Genomic DNA, 18,627 nt, shown 5'->3' on the forward strand with positions numbered 1-18,627 from the left:
GTGACTTAGGCTAACCCAGACCCCTAACAGCCTCCTGAACACACCCCTCCTTTCATTTGATTGCATACACACATGCACATACTTCCACTTAGTCAAGTACTGTATTAAAAGATATCCTGGCTAGGCAAGGTGGCACATGCCTTTAATGCCAGCACTAGGGAGGCAGAGGCAGGTGGCAGCTACATAATATAGAGACCATGCCTCAAAAAGATATTCTAGGCTGGCATTGTAATTTAGTAGCTGAACATTTGCCTAACATGTACAAGGCTCCAGGTTTGATCCCCAGAACTACAGAAAGATAATGATAATAAAAGAATAAATACTTAAATATGTATATAGAAATACATAAAATGATGTATCACTGGGATTAGAGAAATGGTGACTGGTTAAGAGCACTTTGCTCTTGCAGAATACCCAGGTTCAATTCCCAGTACCCACGTGGTGGCTCATAACTGTCTGTAACTCCAGTTACAGGGGCTCTGACATCCTCTTCTGGCCTCTGCAAGTACTAGGCATGCACATGGTATATACACACATACACGTAAGTACAACACTCATACACATAACATAAAAATAAATAAATCTTTAAAAAAAAAACCACGTGTTCTCCCTGCTCTTAAAATACCAGTCACCAGTTTTCCACTGGCCTCAAAACGAAACCCGAGTTCCTGCTATGGCTAGAGAGGCCCCTCTCATCCCCTCCCCTCCCTCCTGTACTATCCCCGAGTTTACCCACTAGAGCCACACACCTCTTTTTGTCCTTGAATTTCCCAAGCCTCTTTCTGTCTATTACAGAGCCCTATGACAGTGAAATCGTGTGCATATTGTGTTCTTCAAAAACTACCCTCAGTGGGTACAGGTGCTTGCTGCCAAGTGCAGTAGCCTGAGGTCAATGCCAGGGTCCTATAGGGTGGAAGGAAGGAACCAACTCCTGCAAGTTGAATTCCATATGCATGTCATGCCACGTGCACACACATATACACATACACACAGAATAAAAAAACAACTAAAACTGCCTCCTCCTAGCAAGTCCTGAGGTTCAGTCCTTAACAATACATAAAACTGTGTCTTGTGGTTCACACCCATAAACCTGACATTTAGGAGGAGGCAGAAGGACCAGACCCAGGAACACCTTCCATACCTGCTCCCGTAACTTCTGAACCTTCATGTCCTGCCTCAGCCTCTCCAGCTGCTGAGTAGCATCTGCCAACTCCTTCTGCGTCTGCAGCAGCGTCTCCAGCAGGGACACTCTCTCCTTCTCTGTTTCTAGCTGCATCTGTGGACAGGCAGGAAGGGCAAGGGTTTCATGGCTCCGGATTATCATGCTGACCCGGGAGGCCATAAGCCTATCACACCTGCTCCAAGTTTTTCCAACAAATAGGATGGGGGCTCGGGGCAAAGGAAAGTCCAGGTCATTAACGCAGAACCAGGAAGTGCCAAGATTGCCACTGGTTTGCAAGCACACAGGATGTGGTAAACGCTGGCCCTCCCTCAGGAAGTATGACATACTGCCTGCTGCAGCTAACTGCCATTAGCCCACTCATGAGCAGCGCAGTGGGAGCTACACTCCCTTCAGGAAGCCCCGCCGGAGCCTGCTGTTAGGAACAGGAAAGTGGGAAGACTGGGGGAATCACAGGTGGCGATCCTAATACTCCAGCTGCTTACTTGGTACAGGGCGCTGTCAGCCTGGGTTCGTTCCTCGTCCCTCTGGGCGCGGAGAGCTTCGGTTTCTGTCTGTTGCTCTCTCAGCCTCGCTTCCAGCTCTGTTCTCTCCCTTTCTAGGGTCTCCAGGGTCTTATCCAGCTCCTGCTGAAGCAAGCAGCGCTCTTTCTCCTGACCATGTGAAGGAAGCCACACTGTTAGAAGCAGAGGGTGAGCAGAGGAGGCAGGAGAGCTTGTTTGGAGTTCAAATCTCTGCACTGCCTCATGTGACTTAGGGACAGCTGTCAGCTTGCTGAACATTTCTGAAGGGAGGCTCAGTAACCCCGGCCTTATCAGTCTCACTAAAATTTAAGGGTCAAGTGAGATTTATTTTTTTAAAAAATGATGTATAGGCCAGACAGTGGTGGTGCAACACCTTTAATCCCAGCACTCAGGAGGTAGGGGCAGGTGGATCTCTGTGAGTTCGAGGCCAGCTTGGTCTACAACATGAGTTCCAGGATAGCCAGGCTGTTACACAGAGAAATCCTGTTCTTGAAAAACAAAACAAAAACAAAAACGTAGAACAGTAGTATAGAATGCCAATCACAGGACCATTGTAAATGACAAACCTTACATTTGGGTTCAAAAAGCCAACTGCAAACATATATGAAAGATGAATTTTAATGGTAACAAATATTTTAAAAAAACCTAAAAAAAATATGAAGCTATTTGCTCCATTCTGTGATGTCAAAACCGGAAGCGGTAGTCTACCACTGCTGGTTAGACTGTGGCCAGAATATTTTGCTACTCAAAGTGCCACATTCTGGGCCAGCAAGGTAGCTCAGAAAGTAAAAGAACTGGCTGCATCCGCTTGAGGACTTGAGTCCCACCCTCAGAACCCATACTGGAAGGAGAACCAACTTTCAAAGTCATCAAGTGCTAGTAATTCCTAAGCTTGTAATTTCTAAGTTTGGCCTCAGGAGCCCCTCCTTCCTCCATGCTGGGATTTTTAACTGGCTTGATCTTGTAGGTGCTGGGAACCAAACATGGGTCTGCTGGAAGAACAGAACCTGCCTCCTGGGTTCCAGATTACAGGCATGCTCTAAGTACCACATATGGCTTTTGACTATTGGTTACTTGTTTTTAAGTATTTATTTTTATGTGTGTATGTATGACACATAAGTGTGTACACACAGAGAGTAGGGAAGGCTTTAGGACCTCTAGAGCTGGCTTTCAAACAACCGTGAATCACCTGAAGTGGGTGCGAGGAGCCGGCGCAGGCCCTCTTGAGAGCGGCACACTCTCTAACCACCAACCTCTCTAGCCCCTTGGCTAGGGCTTTAAGGCAAGTTTGCTGGCAAGATCCGCCCACTTCTAGAATTATGTGCCTAGATGACAGTGGGCGCTTGAAGACAGTTGTTGGACAGTGTCCACAAGGTTCCTCTACTAAGAATCAGGCGTAATACCCACTAAAAACTCCAAAGTAAAAGATATTATAAACCTCTCATGAGCTAACGGCCTCAGTTTCCCTGGAAGGACTAACTGTCATGGTGGTCCCTTCTCTTTTCCTTTCCACACTTAGATATCCCCCCCTTGTGACATCCCCCCAATCTTCCTGATGATTAAAAGATAGACTGCTCTCTTACAACTTTTTTTAAATTTAAATATAATTTTCTTAAAGATTTATTTATTGATTATGTATACAGTGTTCTGCCTGTATGTCATAATAGGGCACCAGATCTCACTATACATGGTTGTGAGCCACCATGTGGTTGCTGAGAATTGAACTCAGGATCTCTGGAAGAGTAGCAGAGATCTTAATCTCTGAGCCATCTCTCCAGCCCAAATTTAAATAACTTTTTAGAGAGGGCCTCACTAAGTAATCCTGTCCTGGAACTCACTCTGTGGCCTCAAACTCAGAGATCCACCTGCCTCTGCCTCCCCAGTGCTGGGATTAAAGGCATGCTCCATCACTTCTGGAAGTCTCTCTGCGTTTTGAAAAAGGGTATCCCTTGGTAACACAGATAGCCTTGAACCCAGAAACCCACAAGCCTCCTGAATGCTGGGATTATAGTTGGGCTCTACTACGGCTGCTTCCATGGTCCACGCTTAATTCTTTATACATACCAAGCAAGCAAACAAGCAACACACACACACACACACACACACACACAGAGAGAGAGAGAGAGAGAGAGAGAGAGAGAGAGAGAGAGAGAGAGAGAGAGAGAGAACTTACAAATACGGGGCTCACACTATGCCAAGAACTAATCTTAGTATTTTTCATGTTAATTTACTTAATAGCTAGAAGCTGTTCAAGTCTGAGGCCCGCTAGGCCACGAGGAGGTACCCTGTCTCAGAAAACAGCGGCTGAAGTAGAGAGAGAGACAGGCATTCTGGGATTGAGGATTCTAAAACTGGATTTTATACTTTGGTGACCAAATTTCATTCTTCTAAGCAGCAGTAACTGGACCAAGAGGCAGCAGATGACAGACTCACTGAAGGGAGGCCGTGTCTGCCTCTCCTATCCCCAACCACATCCGTCACCTACCCATTTCTCTTGGAGCCTGTTCACTTCCTCCTCGTGGGCCACCTTCTGTCGCTCCAGAGCTGCCTGCCCCTCTTGTTCAGCTTGGGCCAGCTGCCTGGCTACTGCATCCCGCTCCTGCTCTGCCCGGTTCCTCTCGGCATCCAGTTCCAGCTTCAGGCACTTCACTTCCCCTAGGATGGCAGGCAAGATCACCCCTGAGCCTCTGCCGCATGCCATTTACCTGATAATACTCTCTCTGCCCGCCCACCTCGTGAGCAACTTCCATCTCAGAGGCCCTGAGTCTGGTAGGAGAAAGCTCCCATTGCCTTCCTGGCTGATAACATCACCATGGAAAACAGCGTGCTCCACCCCAGTGGGCTCTCACCTTGAATGACTTCCTTGGCTTGAGTAATAGTTTGAATCTGGATCTCCAGTTGCCCCTTGGTGACCTCAATCACAGAATTTTGCTGTTGGGCTTCAAAGAGATTGCTCTCCAGCTGTTCCTTGGCTGACCTGAGATTTGGGAATCAGGAAGAGTTCTAAGCCATCAAGCCCCTTACCCTTTCTCAGGAGCGACTGGAGCAGTACAGGCTACAGGAAGTTATGGGGCAACTGCACGTCTACAGCTCATTGAGAATTCATACTCTTAGGACAGGGAGCTCTGCTTAGCCTTGCAAAGCTCCCTGTGCTTGCCTGAGCCAGTGTGGACCCTACCTGAGCCCCAGAACTTGTTCAGCGAGGTCATGTCGGTCCCGCTCCACAGCCTGCAGGCGCACCTCAAGAGCTGCCCTCTCCCGGACGAGGGCCTCCTTCTCCTGGACTGCTCTAGCAAGTGTTTCTTCCTGTCGCTCTGCATTCTGATGCAGCTGCTCTAGCTGAGCTGCGGCTGCTTCTTGCTGGTGATGCACCTGAGGAGAACGAGGAGCTACAGAGTGAGGCAGAGCCCAGGGCGGCTGCCAGCAGGTCAGGGCGAGGGGTCTTTGAAGATTCTGGGCTCAGCACTTGACATTGCTGACTCAGGAATAACTGGTATTTGTTTATTTCCTTGATCAGGAGGCCTAGGGCAAAAAGGATGCTCTCCTATGAGTGAGACTCTGCTGGGGACAGCAGGACCCATATATACACCAGGAACCTGGTTAATATCTGAGAAGGGACTCTTAAGAAAGGGATTATGTTCAAGTATTAGGACAATGAAAGGTTCGGTAGGAAAAGCAAGACTGTCATCATTAACTTTCATTGTCAGTTTGGTGATTTAGAATCACCTAGGAGGGGGTTGGAGAGATGGCTCAGTGGTTAAGAGAACTGACTTCTCTTCCAGAGGACCTGGGTTCTATTCCCAGCACCCACATGGCAGCTCACAACTGTCTGTAACTCCAGAAATATAAGTGCATGACCACCATAGACTCACCCAGAGGTGTGTCTCTGAGGGCGTTAATAGAAGGAAAACCATCTGAATATAGATGGCATCATCCCATGGGCTGGAGTCTCAGATTCAATTAAAAGGGGGAAAAGCCCAGCAGACACTTCAATTCCCCTTCTCTGCCTCCTGGTGGCTAAGATGTAAGCAAGTAGCTGCCACAAACCCTGGCCACCATATAGACATCAGCTGCCATGCTTTCCCACTAGGGAGGGCCATATCCCCACAAACTCACAGTCAAAGAAAAAAAAAAAAAAACCAAAACCAACAAAACAAAGCAACAGACAGACCCTGTCTCAGAACACTAAACAAAAAGAGAGAGACACAGCCTTAGCTGGACACAGTGGCTAATAATCTTAGCACTCAGGAGGCAGAGGGAACACTGCAACTTTGAGGCCTGCCTGGTCTATATAATGAATCCCAGGCCAGTAAGGACTACAGAGTTAGACTCTGTCTCAAAAGATGAAAATAAACAAGCAAACAATAGAGACTGGCCTTTAAGGACAGCAAACAAGTATTATAGCATGAGACTGTAGATGTCTGAACCAAACACTGACAACATGCTGTGTTCTCACCTCGCTTAACTTCTCTTTAAGTTCTTCCTTTTCTTCTCGAACACTCTTCAGTTCTGCCTGCAGTTCAGCCCCTGTCTCCTCTGCCTTCTGCAGCTGAGCCTGCAGCTGAGTTTTCTTCTCCCACAGGGCTTCCCTGCACCTTTCTGCCTCTGCCAGGTCCACCTGGAGGGCACTTCTCAGGTGCTCTGCCGCCTCCACTCTGCCGCACACAGACTGGTTCTCCTGCTCCAACTACTGGCCAGAGAGAGAAGGGAGTGCGGCACACCAGAGCTAAGTGGTTACAGTTCGTTCCCTGCGCTGCTGCAGCTCTGCTTTTAAGGGGAGACCCAGCCATGTGATCTGGTGTTTATATTCTAGGTACCAGACAGGCCTGATGCTGGGATTAAGATCGAAAAGGCAAACTCTTGTTTCCAAAGAATTCAGAGGAACACCGGGTGGTGGTGCAAGCCTGTGATCCCAGCACTTGGGAAGTGATGGAGGATCAGAACAGCCTTGGTAGCATGAAACACGGTCTCAACAAACAAGATACCTACAATAATGACATTTCTGGGTCTCAGGAGAACGGGAAACAAGAAGTTTTCGCTACCAAAATGAGAGGTTAAATTTTTAACCAACAGAGGTGATTTGGGGGCACTTGGGCTAGTCAGCAGATCTGCCTCACCCAATACGATTAAACACTTCATCTTGTTCCCAGGGCCCTGAACCCTTTCTGCTGCAGGTACAGAGGAGGGTCCACAGGTCTAACCTTTTGCTCTCCTCTGCACTCTGTGTCCTTTTTGCTCACTTCAGCTACATTCGGGAGCTCACCTAACTTTGCCTAATTCACTGAGACCGCTCCACCCTATTACAGCATCAGCTGCTAATGGTTAATCATCAACTAAGGCCCAGCCCCTCCTGGGAATCAAATCTTTGCTCACCTGGAGAAGCTGCTGGTTCAGTCCCACTTTATCTAAAGCCAAAGCCTCATTTAAGGCCCCAAGCTTGGCAGCCGCAGCTCTCAGATCAGCTACCTCTGCCTTCAGGCTGTTCTCAGAAGCTGACAGATCTGCAATGGACTGCTCGGCCTAAAAACAAAAGGGTTAGTGCTTTCTGCTTTCAGGGGACAGGAAACCGTACACACTCCAATACCTGCTTTTATGTGTAAAATATCATTCATCGCTTCCCTTCCATTCTAAGCAAGGTATTCAGTCATTCATTCATCCATTCATGAGAAAGGCACTCACAGCACAGAAACACAGAAAGGTGTGCAAACTACAATTGTCAGGACAGTACAGAAAGTGTAAGCACAACTGAAAACTCGAAGGAGGCATTCATCCAGTCTGGGAGAGCAGAAAATGCTTGGGACAAAAGAACAGTGACAGGGAGATGGTGCTTGGGAGTCAAGGGGACGGAAACGTGTATCCAGTGTATCAGTCACGAATGAAGAAGACCCGAGAATGCAGCTGATGCTTTGTGCAAGAGCAAAGGATACCTGGAGTGGGGGGGGGGCTTGCACAGATAGGCCAGAAATAGTTGAAGCAGATGGCAAAGGGTATTGAATGTGGTACTAGAGTTGAGAAGCCATTGATTTTTTTAAAAGATATATATATATATATATACATACATACATATATATATATATATAAAATAATACATATTTTTTAATTAATTAATTTGTTTTGTTGGTTGGTTTTTCAAGACAGGGTTTCTCGGTGTAGCTTTGGAGCCTGTCCTGGAACTTGCTCTGTAGACCAGACTGGCTTGAACTCACAGAGATCCAACTGTCTCTACCTTCTGAGTGCTGGGATTAAAGGCGTGAGCCGCCACCACCCCGCTAAAGACTTATATTTTTAAATCATGTATATATATATATATACATATATATATATATATATATATGTCTCTGTGTCTCTTTTCTTGTGAATGAATAAATGTATAAATATGAGTGCTATGTCCATGATGTTGAGAAGAGGACATCAGAGTCTCCTGGAGTGACAGGCAATTGTGAGCGCCTGATGTAGGTGCTGGGAAGTGGACTCAGGTCCTCTGCAAGAGCAGTATGCATCTCCAGCCTGCAGGGGGTGACTTTAAGAGACTCACAACCAGATTTATACTTTAGAAAACTCACGGAATCTCATGTAGAGGGCATGTTGGGAGGGAGAGGACCCAGACGCACACTAGCGATTCAAGAGAAATACATGAAGATTTGAAGTCTGAAGGGTGAAGAATGAGCCATCCAGCCCCTCTACTGGGAACACGACTTTCCAAGGGAGAGCACGTACCCTGGCCAAGGCTGCGGTCACTTCCACTTGCTCTTGCCTCAGTAGCTCTCCTTCTAGGCGGCTTGACTCCAGGGCTTCTCGAAGAGTGATCAGCTCACCAAGTGATTCTGACTGTTTGGCTTCCATGCTCACCAGCGTCTCCTGACTAAGACGGAAGGAGAGGGAGCTAGGGGGTGTTTGGGAGTGTTTGTGTCCCAACAGGACATGGAAGTCTAATTATTTTTTCTATTAAAAAAATGTGGAATTATCTTCTAAAAACTAATAAGGAAAGCTCTCTATGACACAGCAAGTGAGAAGAGCAAAGTGCATAGCAGTGCGTTGTGTACTGCCTTTCGTGCAAAAGTGAGAGGAAGCAGACTGTCTGCACGAAGTGGACTGGAAAGACAAACACGAGGGGCTGGAGAGATGGCTCAGTGGTTAAGAGCACTGACTGCTCTTCCAGAGGACCTGGGTTCAATTCCCAGCACCCACATAGCAGCTCACAACTGTCTGAAGATCCAGTTCCAGAAGATATGACACTTCATACCAATGCAAATAAAATAAAAGTTAAACAAACCATTAAAAAAAAGACAAACACGAAATTAACTGAAACGGTGACCAATAGAAGGCAGGAAGGAGGACGGAGCAAGCAAAGATGGAGACCTCCCTATGTGCATCTTCTTAAATAGGTGGGATTTTTGTTGCTTATTGTGACAGGGTCTTGCTCTGCAGCCCAAGCTGGCTTTGAACTCAGAGCAATCTTCCCAAGTGTTGGAATTGCAGGTGTGAGTCAATTTACCCTGGTATCTTTTTAAACAGCTTTGACTTTTGATTTATCTAACTATACATTGAGTCAGATAGATTACATTTTTTTTTTTTTTGGTTGTTGTTTTTGAGGCAGGGTTTCTCTGTAGCTTTGGAGCCTGTCCTAGAACTCACTCTGTAGACCAAGTTTGCCTCAAAGTCACAAAGATCCACCTGTCTCTCCTTCCCGAGTGCTGGGATTAAAGGCACGTGCCACTACTGTCCAGCGATAGATCACATTTTAAACACATATGTATCCATGTGGATTGTCCTCTGTGCCTTCAGTGCAGCACATGACATGACCCTATCCTTTTGCAGACCTTCGAGCTTCCTCAAGCTTCCACTGTTTACTAACTAGATGCAAGGAATGAGGCACAGGAAGGGACCATGCCAAGGAACGAGCTGCTACCAGGGCTCTGTTGGCATTAAAAAGTGAGTTCACGGTTGGCCAGGACTACAGAATGAGACCCTGTCTCAAACAAACAAACAAACAAACAAACAAGAAATGAATTAAATTTACTTGTGTGTGCAGAGGGAACCACAATACACATCTGGAGGTCAAAGGACAATCTATGGGGTCAGTGGATTGAACTCACTATGAGCCATCTTGACAGCCTTATGCTAGCTAGCATTTTGTGAAGAATTGCTCATCTTTCCAATAACTCTTCAAATATCATCTCCATTTTGCCAAGAGACTAATCCATCCTGGTGGCAAAGCCACCATGTGCACCAAGCCTTTGTCCTGCTCTACAGTTCTTTCCCACAGCATCACCTAGTGGACTTTACAGGTTAGCTGCGGGGCATGACCCTGGCTTCCCTTCCTGACCAGTGATTTTCCTATCACTTCCCAGCGGTCTTACCTTTTCACGGCCAGCTAACTCTGAACATGCCACAAAACTCCTATTCCTTTTCTTTGCTATTCTGTTCCCTGGGTCCTTTTTCCTATAAATTAAAACAAGTCAAGGCCCCACTCAAAGTCTATCCCTCCTCCATAAAGCTGTCCCAGTTCTCCATATTAACTATTGCTCCTGTGCTTCTAAAACACCAAGCTCGGGCTCTTGTGCAGCCATATCATGTCACAGCTGTCCACCTGTCTGACTTCTCGTTAGATTTCAAGATCCTTGAGATCATGGCCAGCATCTTTACTCGTTTTTGTAGCCCTCACAGCCCCATATCCCTACAGAGACTCAGAAACGTTCGGATGACTTTCTACCTCAGCTCCCTACAAAGGAGGAAGCAGCGAGCTAACATGAACCATGTGCTCTCAACTTCCTAAGAGAGAGAGATGGGGTAGGGAAGTCCAGGCCCTGGTGACAGGGGCCCAGTCACACTCACAGACGCTCCCTCTCGCGGACAGCCATATGCAGCTCCTCCTGCTGCTCCTGCTTCTCCCCCTGAGCAGAGTCCCCCTGCAGCTGCAGCTCCACGTTGGCTCTCCGCAGTCGCCACGCTTCCTGCTCCAGCACCTCCAGCTGCTGCTGCAGCTCTGTCCTGGCCTTCTGCAGCAGTTCCCGCTCCCTGGAATACAGATCGGAGATGCCCGGGCCTGGGGACCAAAGATCCTGGTGGAAAAAGACCTTGTAGAGCAAAAGGTGAGAGAAGCTTCTTTCTTTCAACATTTATAAAGATATATGATACTTTTTTCAAGCAGAAAACCACTTATTATATGATTTTAAAGACCCAACACAAAGGATTTTCCCACAGGAAATAGAATAAAAACCAAAGCAGCCTTAAGCATCATTCATGGGAATCCAGGGACGAGAGGAAGAATCAAAGACAGGACAGTGTGAGTAAGTGGCTAAAGGAGGGCGAAAACCAGACACTTAAGACCTAAGAATGCAGTTCAGTCAAGAGTGCTTTCCTAACGAGACTAAGGTTCTGGGTTTGATTCCCAGCCCTGCAAAACCATTAGTAAAACCAGACATGGAATAAAATAAAATTACGAAGGCTTTGCTTTCCTTTAAAACTAAAGCAAAAAAACCAGACACGAAAGGGAGGAACAAGCAGCCGGCTCACTCACTTGCTGAGAGAGTCCACCTCTCCCTGAAGGTCCACAGTCTGCCCTGCCAGAGCATCCCGCTCTCCGATGAGCTTGTGTAGCTTTTCTCTCAGGGCTTTGCCCTCCTCCTCCCACTGACTGTGCTGCTGCTGCAAGAAGCTCATCGTCTCCTGGCAGCCTGAAAGCTGCTGCCTGAGGTCCTGTGCAAGGAGGGCCACAGAAACGGGATGTAGAGCAAAAAGCCAAAGCCAAACGAATGACTCCAAGGCAAGGGCACTGGAAACAGTAACAACAGCCAGCTGAGAACAGAAATGTGGACAGCTGAGATGTCAGGGAATCAAGGGTTCCTGGGTTCTGTGGCTCTAGAGTCTTGGAGAGCACCATCTTCAGACATAGTAACATAAGGGACAGCAAGGGCTGCAGGAGTTGGGGACATTTATACTCTCCCAGGACTCTGTTTAGTAGCAAGGGCTGCAGGAGTTGGGGACATTTATACTCTCCCAGGACTCTGCTTAGTAGCACTCAAAGATACATACACACAGTGGGTGTGGAGAATACAGACACCCATAGGTCATAGGCACCACTGGGCAAACAGAAATTAGTGTGCAACTGAACACACTATGAATGCCAGCTGAAAGGGACACTCCAGACTTGAGAGATGTGCCCGGGGCACCTGTCCCTGGGGCTGAGGAGCAGCTCTGGAGCTTCTCACCTGTACAGCCTGCTGTCTCCGCGTCAGCACTGAGCGCACCAGAGTAAGAGCCTTGTCTGGGTCCTGGGGGTCAAACGGGGAGAAGCCGCTGCAGTCCAACTGCAAGGAGCCCTCGTGATCTGAGCTTTGGGTCATAGTGTCCTCTTCCTCCACTGAGGCCTGAAATGCAACCAAGTGTCACCAAGAGCAAAGGAACCTGAAGGTTTCCTTTGCAGGTCCTATTCCTGAGGCAGGAACCCTAAGAGCAAAAAATGACTGATCTCTTCAATTCTTCATGTTTGGTCATTCAAGTACAGTTAGCAATAAGACTACAATTGTCTATGAGCAATAAGTGATGGGGAGGGGAAGAAAATGCTGTTGCAATGACAAAGACAGAATTCAGCCTATGGCCTAAGAACCAGAGCAAGCAACAAGATAGAGAACATGTCCACTACACAGGGTCAGGACATGAATGCTTACCTGTACTTTGGGGGCCCAATCTTCAAGTACCCAGAGAGAACTTATCCTACATGATGACCCTCAACCCAAACCTCAGTCTAGAAATCAAGGCAGCAAAGAGGACACGGAGAAGGGGGCACTGTCCAGGTGCAGAGAGGACACGGGGAAGGGCACTGTCCAGGTGCAGAGAGGACACGGAGAAGGGGGCACTGTCTGGGTGCAGAGAGGACATGGGGAAGGGGCACTGTCCAGGTGCAGAGAGGACACGGGGAAGGGGGCACTGTCCAGTTACAAGACACTCACGAGCGCCTGGGTTATAGCCTTGATCACATGCTGCAGAGACAGCTTTTCCTCTTGAGCACTCCTACTGAGAGAGGCCTCATGCTCCATTAACTCTGCATGGTTTGTCTCCTGGTAAAGGAACAGAAGCGAGTCTGAGAGCCAAACTCTCCAAGGAGAATTCACCATTCTTGTCCACAAATCCATCAAGACATATTCTGTCTATCCATCAACCACACTTTCCCAAGGAGTCTGAAAACAATGTAATATGGCAATAAAAGGCTCAGAATAAACGATCAGAAATCTAAATGACTGCCCGGATTAAAGTTCTTGTTCTATCAGTGGTAAACACTACAACAGCCTCGGAAAACCAGAACTCTTTGCAATCTGATGTCACTCATTCTAAGTTACTTGAGTCCTGTGAATGTCTGTGTTGGCAAATTCCCAATAAAAAGGAATTAAAGGGGCACAAGTCTGCCTTCTAGTGGACTCCAACACAGATGAGACTGGGGAACACATGTGGATAGGGGTTCAGAGCTGCCAAAAGTCAGTGACCAGAAAACGTGCTGAGCTGAAAGGCGACACGGAATCGAGTCAGGGACCCTGCCACCCCATGGTGGAGAAGCACTGCGGTGACATCCCTGACAGATGTTTAAGTCAGTGAGCACAACCACACTCTTTCATAATACACACTCTCCAGTGACAGCTCCAGCCTGAGCCAAAACCAACGACCTTCTCTGCAACTTCCACCACTGGGGATGGCTCTGCCCTGGGGAACATGGATGGCTTTCCGAGACGTGAAGGCAGAAAGCCCATCTTCCTCATACCCTTTCTGCTCCAGGGTAAGTGGTCTCCCGTGTGACTTGGTTTCTCAGCTCCCCACAGATCCCTTCCTTGATACCTCGCTCATTCCCACCCCTTCAGCTTTCCTTAGGGTCTCGTGTAGCTCACACTGGCCTCAAATTCACTATGACAAGTCTCTCTCAGACAGGCACATTTCATATCTATGCCATTGTGCTTCCCCCAGGATTACAGTCAGGACGGTGGACAGTTGTTGTTTTACTGAACAGGAAAATAAATGAGTTAACTAATTTTCAGACTTGGCCAAAGTTCACTTTCCAGCTTTGGAGGATCATCAAGGACCATCTAACGGGTGCCGTTCACTACTGTCCACTAAGGACAAGGAACCTGTCAGCCCACGCAGCTCCTGTGCAACCCAGGATCACATACCAGGATCTCCATCGTCTCTCTCAGACCCTTCACCATCTTCTCATAATCTTCATTCTGCTTCTGAGACTGGGTCAGCAGAGCAGAGAGCTCTGTCACTCTAAGGAAAGAAGCACAGCACTGTCTCCTGGACAGACCAAGGACGTGGGCAAAGTCACACAACAACACACCTCAGCCCCCACACGGACACTCCCACTGCAGCTCCCAGAATCCCTTGGGTATGACCAGTCCTTTGTACACCCTGAATAACATCTGACTCTAGAGTTTTGATCTGGTGGGGAAAGTCAAAAGCCACTCAGACACATGCAGGGATTTACCACATCTCAAGACTGGAACACGCGTGTGTGGGCCCGAGAGCTGAAGGAAAGCCCTGGCCTAGGCCCTTCCAGGCCTTGCTTGATTGTGAAGTCAAGCACCCTGAAGCCAATAAGAACATCAGAATTGCCACCACGGGGGATAGCCCCAAGGTCCCCCCAGCCCAAGGTTTTGACTCTGATAGGGAAAAAGGACAGATGACTTGGGAGACAATATAGCTAATGATGCCCAGCAAAATTATCAGCAGTTATATCATTTAACAGAGTTTTGTCAGCAGTATGCCTTTCTTTCCTCTTTTGTTTTTGTTTCTATGTAGCCCAGTCTTGCCTGAAATTCTCTATGTAGTCTAGGATAATCCTGAACTAGAAATCCCCCTGTCTCAGCCGCCTGAGTACTAGGACCGTAGGCATGAGCCATGACACCTGGCTAACAAGTATTTCTTAAATTAATGTTACCTAGGAGTCTTTATTTATTTATTCATTCGCTCATTTATTTACTTACTTTGGAGGCAAGCTCTCACTACATAGCCCTGTCTGGCCTAGAATTTGCTGTGTAGACCAGGCTGACCTTGAACTCAGAGAGTTCAAGCCAGCTTATAACTCTAAAGAACTGGGATTGAAAGTGACAACTTCCAGTCAGGCAGTAGTGGCACATGCCTTTAATCCCAGAACTCAGGAAGAAGAGGCAGGCAGATCTCTGAGTTCAAGGCCAGCCTGGTCTATAGAGTGAGTTCCAGGACAGCCAGGGCTACACAGAGAAACCCTTTCTTAGGAAAAAAAAAACAAAAAAACAAAAAAACCACCAAAACAAAACAATAAAAGTAATGACTGCCATACCTGGTTAAAAGAAAATTTTAAACCTTAATAATTTCATTATGAATCACCTCTGGGGGCCTAGATCACTGTATTGTCTTTTATTTAAATATTGTATCATTCAACAAATAATTATTATATGAGAGATAAAGTACAAAACATTAAAGATACAAACTTAGTAAGATATGATCTTTGTTCTTAATGTTTCCAAAAGCAAAGAGAAAACAAAATTGTCCCCAGCTTATGTATACACCAACTTATGTCCCACCAATAGACAGGGACAGCACCCTAGCCATGACACACAGAGTTTGTCTTGATAGGCAGTGGTACTTCGCTCATGTCTTCCCTTCTTATTATTTTAAAAATCCCACCTTATTATAATCCAAAAGTTAAAATAGCCAAGGTGGGATATAGCTCAATGGTAGAGTGTTTGATATGCAAGGCCCTGAGTTCAATCCCCAACACAAGAAAGACAACTAAGTTACCCACCCACCACCACCAAAAGAGGGAAGGGATACAAAAAAAAAAAAAAAAAGGAATTCAAGAGATACAGTAAAATTAGTGCTGTAACAGGCAAGTCAAAAACTCACAAGACTAAAAGCTACTGCAGTCAAACAAGTCACAGGAGAGGGGACATTGAACTACACCTTAAAGGGCAAGGCAGAGGGAAGAAGGGAGGCATCCCAGCCTCAGGCTGCACACGGGGAGACAGAAGCGTGGAGGAGCAGGGCTGCGAGGAGACGCTGTTGGCACAGAACAGCTAGCCGCACAAACTATCAGAAGAGGCACTGAGCTGCAAGGTAGCTAGGGGGACAGTAACAGACCCCAACTGAGACACTGGACTCAGAGGTCACATTTCCTTCCCCTCTCACGGTGGGGTGTTCTTGACTTCTTTTCTTCCCACCCACAGTTCTCTAGGGGAGTCAGCTTTCCCTCAGTAAATTCCTCCTGGGACCACGTGCCACCTTACCGGTCCCGGAGCTCAGCCTTCTCCAGATCCCCTTGACTCTTCAGCTGTCTCAGCTCCTGGCTCTTCTCGTGGGCTTCCTTCTCCAGCGCCTGAGTCTTAGCTACTAGCAGCAGCAGCTGGGCCGGCTCACTCTCCTCCGTTCTCCCAGAGCCACTGGATTCACGAGACTGAGCTCTCACGGTCATGCGCAGACAACAGGTCAGCAGGGACCCCGAAAGCCTGGCGTGTTCAGCCTTTAGCTCTGTCAGATCTCTGAGCACAGGAAGGAACATTGAAGACTCCAAGGAAGCAAGGCAGAGAGCTGGGCCACAAGGCCTAAGAAGCCTAAGTGGCAGGTCTGAGAGGATCATCTATATCTAGTAACAGCAGGTCTCCCTCTTAGCCCACGCCTACAGCCCCCAGATCCTCTCCTACAGAGCCTGCTGCCTTACATCCAGCTCAGCAGGGCGAACCTCTCTTCTCATCCCCATACTGACCTGTCAGTAGCTGACTTCATTTTCAGGAAGTGTCGTCGGAAGGTCACCACCTCACGCCACAGACTGAGCAGACGGCCATGTTCACCTTTCAAATAGCCCTTGAAGAACTGTGTTCAGAAACCCAAGTCATACCCAAGGGCAGGGGACCTTGCAGCAACACAACACAAGAGTCCTAGATTCTTTATGGCTGCTGGGTGAAGGTGACGAAAGGGAAGGACTTGGAGGAGACAGCTTATGAATGGGTGTCTACATTCAGGCTACACCGAAGGGCTTGCTAAAGTTGGCAGTGAGGTTCAAGAGGTCAAAGGGCCCCGTGTGAAAAGTGGCCTTCCACTTGGCCAGAACAGAAAAGGACATGCGGTGGCTGCTTGGCAAATGAGAGTTATTACCATAGACAGGAGAACTGGGTATCTAATACACGTAAATCACCCAGACCCACACCCAGCACCCAGCAAGGGTTCAGGAAACATCTGCTGTCTATAGCTGTGACTGAAAATTTTCCCAACGTCCATAACTATGTTTTCTCCTCCATTTAATCCAACAGCTACCTTCTCAGCATCTAGCTAGGCAGACCTCCAGACAAAGGCAATCAGTAAGTTTTCAGATTCATTTGAAAGCTAGGCTACTCGCGTTTGCAAGAGCTTAGTGTTCTGCTACCTGCCAGCAAAGCCTAGACCAGGCAGAACTAGGAAGAAAGCTGAAACAGGGCACAGCTGTTAGCCTGGGCAGGCTAAGCAGAGGCTGGAACAATGACAGATCAGTTTCCACCCAGGTCCAAGAGTTAACCCTTTCCAGCGCTGCCCAGAATAGCACCCAGAGTGCACACACCACTCCTGTTTCTCGTACCTCCTGCTCCATCCGCCACTGGCTCTCCTTCCTCATTAGCTCGTCCCGGGCCCGACTCCAGTCCACTGTCAATTTCTCCACATCTTCCTGAAGGGCCTTATTCACCACATCAGCTTTCTCCATGTGCAACCGAAGCTCCGTGTTCACTTCTACGAGACTCTCACACCTGCACTGGGAATTGAGAAGAGCAAGGATGAAATAAAGGTCTGATCCCATCCTCGCTCCTGGGAGTAAGACAGTGAACACAACTTTCCATCATCAGGAATCAGAGGACTGGAATCTTGTTTGCCCTCAGAACACAAGACTCCCAAGCGCCCTCTCCCTCCTTCCCTCTCTTTCTGTTCTCTGTCTGCCTTACTATCCACACGAACCACCACACCCAGCATTTCCCACCACACGGTCAGCCTTTCCACCCCCTGCACGATCAGTCAGCTCAGGAAGGCTGGGGTCCATCACCTCTGCTGCTCCTCCTCCAGTCGGACCAGCAGCTGTTCCAGGTTTGGCTCTTCTGCACCTTCCCACCGCTGAGGGATCAGTCCCTTTGGAGACAGAGACAGGCCTTAGAATACCACACAAAAACGCCACCCAGGACAATTCCCTGATGCCTCCTTCGACAGCAGCCCACTTCCTTTCTTATTCTTTCTCTTGGGAGCAATTTGCTTCTTTTCTCAGTCACTGTCATGAAAGCAAACACATTGCACTCCTTTCTCCAGAGTGAACCAATCCTCAGCCCTAAAAAATGGCATTTAGAGCAAAGGGCACCTAACCTGAGGAGCGTAGGCTGCATGTTTCACTATGGCCCTAGCTTCTAGTAACTAATTTGGACCTCAGGAAGACACTCATCATCTCCAGACCACAAAGCCAAGGTGGCTGTCACTCTTCTCAGAGTCTGCAAGCCCTGGGACACAACAATACAAAATGCCTAGTGGTGCCCTGGCCTGCACAGAAGGTGCTCTACACATTCTGGTTTTCCTTCTTCTGAGAAGTTTTCTCAGGGGAATGAGGAGCCGCCTAGGAGGAACAGAGAGTGACATAAGGGTCTTTCAAAGCCAGTCCTACCCAGGGAACAAACATCCCTCTAATGCCAGCACGCTTAGAGGCATGCAGAGGCGTGCATCTTCCTAACGTATAAACACTGACACCTGCTGGATGAAAAATGAATTTCCCCTGAGTCTACATGCCCATTCGACTATGTTAAGTCCCCAGAATCTGCATTTATAAAAAGAAAACCATGGGATGGAATTTCTCAGGCCAAGGATCTCTAGAAGACCTTATTGATAGCTCTTCGTAGCTAAAGACAAAAGAACTCCTACCAAACACCCTGTATAACTCCAGCCTTCCCTGGCATC

The 18,627-nt window shown here is 47.8% G+C and overlaps 1 protein-coding gene across 3 annotated transcripts in view; it reads right to left on the reverse strand.

Annotated features, from left to right (window-relative positions):
• Cep250 (centrosomal protein 250) overlaps nt 1-18,627 on the reverse strand; it is a 43,330-nt gene that overhangs the window by 17,645 nt on the left and 7,058 nt on the right. For 2 of the 3 annotated variants that reach the window (XM_087911081.1, XM_087911080.1), the window contains exons 4-20: nt 17,735-17,817; nt 17,279-17,444; nt 16,433-16,539; nt 15,957-16,208; nt 13,863-13,959; nt 12,657-12,764; nt 11,916-12,074; nt 11,225-11,403; nt 10,540-10,722; nt 8,422-8,566; nt 7,078-7,224; nt 6,161-6,391; nt 4,883-5,076; nt 4,554-4,681; nt 4,190-4,359; nt 1,666-1,833; nt 1,142-1,276 (exon numbers count right to left, since the gene is read on the reverse strand). In XM_087911081.1, coding sequence (XP_087767207.1) covers nt 1,142-1,276; nt 1,666-1,833; nt 4,190-4,359; nt 4,554-4,681; nt 4,883-5,076; nt 6,161-6,391; nt 7,078-7,224; nt 8,422-8,566; nt 10,540-10,722; nt 11,225-11,403; nt 11,916-12,074; nt 12,657-12,764; nt 13,863-13,959; nt 15,957-16,208; nt 16,433-16,539; nt 17,279-17,444; nt 17,735-17,817 — 2,652 coding nt within the window. The remainder of the gene's footprint in view (nt 1-1,141; nt 1,277-1,665; nt 1,834-4,189; nt 4,360-4,553; nt 4,682-4,882; nt 5,077-6,160; nt 6,392-7,077; nt 7,225-8,421; nt 8,567-10,539; nt 10,723-11,224; nt 11,404-11,915; nt 12,075-12,656; nt 12,765-13,862; nt 13,960-15,956; nt 16,209-16,432; nt 16,540-17,278; nt 17,445-17,734; nt 17,818-18,627) is intronic. The other variant, XM_087911082.1, reaches the window with a different exon arrangement.

This window comes from Myodes glareolus, chromosome 10 (assembly GCF_982192425.1).
Source record: "Myodes glareolus chromosome 10, mMyoGla1.1, whole genome shotgun sequence".
Lineage (NCBI taxonomy): Eukaryota > Metazoa > Chordata > Mammalia > Rodentia > Cricetidae > Myodes > Myodes glareolus.